General features: G+C 41.9%; 1 protein-coding gene across 3 annotated transcripts in view; it reads left to right on the forward strand.

Annotated features, from left to right (window-relative positions):
* The window catches only part of PTPRE (protein tyrosine phosphatase, receptor type E), a 235,412-nt gene that overhangs the window by 218,875 nt on the left and 11,653 nt on the right, over positions 1–4,884 (forward strand). For all 3 annotated transcript variants that reach the window (XM_019502996.1, XM_019502997.1, XM_019502998.1), the window contains one exon: positions 3,283–3,443. In XM_019502996.1, the coding sequence (XP_019358541.1) occupies positions 3,283–3,443 (161 nt within the window). The remainder of the gene's footprint in view (positions 1–3,282; positions 3,444–4,884) is intronic.

Below are 4,884 nucleotides of genomic sequence, written 5' to 3' on the forward strand. Positions count from 1 at the left end.
GGCAAGCTCTTGATACAGGTGTAATAGAAAGAATCAGGGGTAAAATTACCAATTTAAATTACATCAGTTGGTCATTCATCTTTTCACATCCATCCAAAGAGAGTTTGCCAAGGTGAACAGGCTACCACCTGCTCCCCTACCATCTAGTGGTAAGTCACAATAATAGCTACTGATTGTGTGAGCTCCCTCAGGACAGCTGCTTGTGTGTGTATATTCCTGGTCCCAGTATAATCTATACTGGTATACCCAGTCAGAATACCTCCAGCCCTTGACATGGTGAGGAATGCCATCAAGCAGATGAACGACAAGACATCTGGTGCTAATGGAATCCCTGCCGAACTCGTCAAGCAGTGGGGAGAAAAGCTCATATCACAGATTCATGCCCTCATTTTAAGGATTTGGAATAATAAGGAAATACCAGATGACCTCAGGGATGCCATGATTGTGACAGTCTTCAAGAAAGGAAACAAGTCCAACTGTGGAAATTACAGAGGGAACGCCTTGCTGTCCACCACATCAAAGATCATTGCGAGAACCCTCCTAGAACCATCTCCTTCCACTTGCTGAAGAGCTCCTCCTGGAATCTCAATGTGGGTTTAGGGCATCCAGAGGCACAACATGCATGATCTTCACAGCTTGCCAGCTGCAGGAAAAATGCTGGAAACAACATAAACCTCTCAACATGGCTGCCTTTGACCGTACAAAAGCTTTAGACTCTATCAACTGAGAAGCACTGTGGAGATTCCTTCTAAAGTCCAAATGCCCACCAAAATTTGTCACCATTCTCTGCCTGTATGTGAGTGGTGGTTTTCTGTAATGGATCTGTCACAGATCCCTATGAGGCTAAGACAGAAGTTAAGCATGGGTGTGTCATCACACCAACACTCTTGTCGATATTCCTTGCTGTAATGCTACATCTGAACAACAACAAGCTTCCAGCCAGAGTGGACCTAAACTACCAAATGAATGGTAAGCTGTTTCATTTCAGCCACCTCTAAGCCAGAACCAAGACCACCCTGACATCAATCATAGAGCTTCAGGATGCTGATGTTGCTGTAGTCTGGGCTCACTCAGAAGTAGACCTTTAGACAATCATCACCTTCTTTACTGAGGTATGCAGGAAAATAGGATTGATGCTTAAAGTTCAGAAGACTAAGTTCAATAAGCTCTTAATGAGCAGTCCCCAGCTCTGGTAATTCAGATTCATGGTGAGACTCTGGAGAATGTTGAGTGTTTCCCATACCTTGGAAGCCATCTCTCAGAGAAGACTGATGTTGATGAAGACATCCAGCATTGCCTCAAATGTGCATGTGCAGCCTTCGGATTCCTGAGGAAATGGATGTTCTGAGACCACAGTATCAGATCAGATACCAAGCTAATGGTTTATCAAACAGTTGTGATCCCCACCTTACTGTATGGAGCTGAGACGTGGACAGCATACTGGAGATGCCTCAAGGCATTGGAGAAGTACCGTCAATGCTGCCTGCAGAAGATCCTTCAAATCCATTGGAAAGATAGACACATCAGCATTAGCATCCTCTTGCAAGCACATACCACGAGCATTGAGGCAATGATCATCCAACATCAACTTTGCTAGGCCAGCCACATCATCTAGATGTCCAACCACAGTCTTCTTAAGCAAGTCTTGTTCTCCCAGCTCAGTCAAGGTGTATGCTCAAGAAGAGAGCAGAGAAAGCATTTCAAGTATGTCCTGAAGGCCAGCTTGGAAAAATGCAACATTGACATCAGTGCATGGGAGACTATTGCCCGAGACCACCCAAACTGGAGGAAGAGTCTGATGCAAGGATCTCAGTACTCTGGAACCTTACAATGATAGCAGGAGATGGAAAGATGGGAGTAGCAGAAACAGCCTGTTGTGGACCGAATCAAGAATCCTGAACCACATACTCCAAATGGAACCATGTGCCCGAGTTGCAGCAGAGTCTGTTGATCCTAGATTGACCTTGTTAGCCATCTTCAGACCCACAGATAAGACAGTCATGGAAGATGAATCATCCTTGACTGTGAGTGATTGCCAAAGAGAGAATTTATATTGGTATACAAAACTGATGTAAATTGCATTGGGATATGTGTTCAGTTGTCCATGTTCTCAATCTAATTAAAGCTTCAGAGGATGAAAATAACATCTGCAGCTAAGCCAAGAGAGCACAGAGACACTAGGGCTGCACCCAAACAAGTCTAGACGTTTGGTTCCCTGGGACAAGTAACAGTGGCACACCTTGCACTGCCACTGCTTGTCCCTGGGGAATGCTGATGTCACATGTAATGGTACTGCAGGTTACCCCAGGTGGGGTAGGCGAGGCTGGGGCCAGCACTGGATTGGCCCCAGAGCCTTACCTGGGGTCCTGAGGGCTTCCCGGGGCTGCAACAGCTGTACAGAGCCTAGCTCCACTTTTGAGTGGTGTGCACAGCCTAGTAGGGCAACAAACCCTGCAGTTGGTGCACAGTGTTTCTACTCAAGGATGAACCCTAATCTAACCCGGAAATATTTATTAACAAATGTGAAACTGGTTTACTTCATAATTATATCTATAATGTTTCCAAGTATTTGGTAATCAAATAATCTTTTCTTATTATTAAGCAGGTCATCGCAAAGAGGGGACAGTAACATTCTAGCAGAATTATCAGCTTTTCAGATTTTCAGACTGCATTTTTCTATTTTTTTCTGTACCTCATTGCATATTTTACACCACTTTCTTGGCAGTGTTATAAAGATCTATCAGAATGTGGCCCGCTGTAATTGTATTTGGAACAATTTTGTAACATTGAGAATTTATAATACTGTGATGACATAAATACCACATTTTTACCTTTACAATAAGAATCCTTAAACAATCAACTTTTTAAAGAAAAAGCAAATTTTCAGATAACATGTAAGGTTGAACAAAGCTTAATGAATGGACTAAGGAAAGGTCCGTAGTTTTCTGAGTTCAGTCTTTTTGTATCTAGCTTTACGAGTGATGAAAGCCTAAACCATTGATTTTCATATTAAAAATGAATAGTCTTTAAAATATGTCCTTAGAACAAGTTAGATGAAACAGTTGTGCAAATCAAAGGGGAAATTATAGGATAAATTTTCAGCACACTGCATAGGGAATTAAGAGACAGAACTACCTGAGTTGCATGATTAATTTATTGTACACCAGGTTGAAAATGGATCCTTGTCATTATATTAGAAATTTGATATCAGAAATGTTAAATGTAAAAAAGCATGCTGGCCTTTGACAGCTGCATAAAATCTGTTTTTGCCCATGCTCTTAGACTCATCAGGAGAAGCAAAGCAGACTCGTCCGCCAGTTTCATTTTCATGGATGGCCTGAAATTGGAATTCCAGCTGAAGGAAAAGGAATGATTGACCTTATTGCAGCTGTCCAAAAACAGCAGCAGCAGACAGGAAACCATCCAATTACTGTGCATTGCAGGTAAGACTCATTTCTTACCCTTTTACTTTTTTAGCCATTCTTAAGATTTCCTAGCTATATAAAATGCTCCATCTTCCCTGTTCTCCAGCGCTGTGATGAGTACAGTAGTGTTCTTTTATATGGGGCTAAACAGTATAAAAATCCTGGGTTTTTTTTCCATGTATTAAATACCAAAAATTAATCACTACTAAAATCTATAAACAGCACAAACCATGCCTCTTAAGGCTTGCTGTCCTGGTGGTCAGAGAATATATTCAGTAGTGGCCAACCTTTTTGTTAAGCCATGCCACTCTGATCCTCCGTGTCCCAGAGGTGTATCTGATAGAGTTTGTACCCTGGAGTGCTGGAATGGAGATAGGGGCTTGAGACTCCAGCTGTGTAGAAATGTCACTGCCAAGAACCAAGCTAACTTTTCGCTGGCCCCACAACCACCACACATAAGTGAGAATCCAAAGCTGTGAATGCAGTGGCTGTAAGGCCTGGGACTCTTGGTAATGACTCCCAGCACCACCTCTCACAGCAGCATCCTGCCCTTGCTGTGTCCTGGGTGGCTGGAGGCTCAAGTCCCCTGCTCCTATTCTTGCACCTACTTTTACTGAGGTTGCAGGCCATAAATAACAACTATCTCTGCTACTTGTGCCACACATGCCACAGGTTGGCCACTTCTGCTCTACATGCAAGAGGAATACCTATATTGCTCTGGTCTGCTCTTGAGCCTGAGCTTCATTAACTCTTGTCAGTGGGAGAAAGTATAGAGTTTGTGTAATTGTAATGATTTCTAAAAATGTATATTGTAGTAGTCTCTAAAGGCTATACTTTGCTCAAAATGTTATTGTACTATGAACTCTATCAATACGGAAAGTTCCTGCCATTAAAAGAAATCTAGAGACAAAACAGACAAATGAATTTAATGCAAAGGAAGGAGGAAGACTCAGGGAGACAAGGATAACAATGATAAAATTGCACTGTCAGACAGCTAATGTATTGAATGTGATTACAGTGATCCCCTGCCAAATTTCATTGCATTTTTTTCTTTTTGAAACCTATGTCTGTTTCTATTTTAAAATGAACCAGGCAGTATTTAAAGATATTTATATTATTATTTGTATTTTCCCAGACGTTCCCACTGTTATATTTTACAGGTTTTTAAAATCTCTGTTCTGTTTTTTCTTTTTTGTTTTAATTCTGTTTTTGCTAGTTGCCAATTTTTATACAGTTTTTTTACAGTATATATTTGCTCATTCCAAAACATCCGGGAATGTCTCCTTGCCAAAAAAGAGGCTTACTCCCAAGGGAAAGGAGGGGTCATCACTAAGGAGGACTATTCTGCAGTTGCTCGGGGATGTAGGGGGATGGTTAGGAAGGCCAAGGCAGAGATGGAACAGGGGCTGGCTTCCCGGATTAAGGACAACAAGAAGTCCTTTTTTAAATACATAGGGAG

This window comes from Gavialis gangeticus, unplaced genomic scaffold (assembly GCF_001723915.1).
Source record: "Gavialis gangeticus isolate Ggan-Ray unplaced genomic scaffold, GavGan_comp1, whole genome shotgun sequence".
Classification (NCBI taxonomy): domain Eukaryota; kingdom Metazoa; phylum Chordata; order Crocodylia; family Gavialidae; genus Gavialis; species Gavialis gangeticus.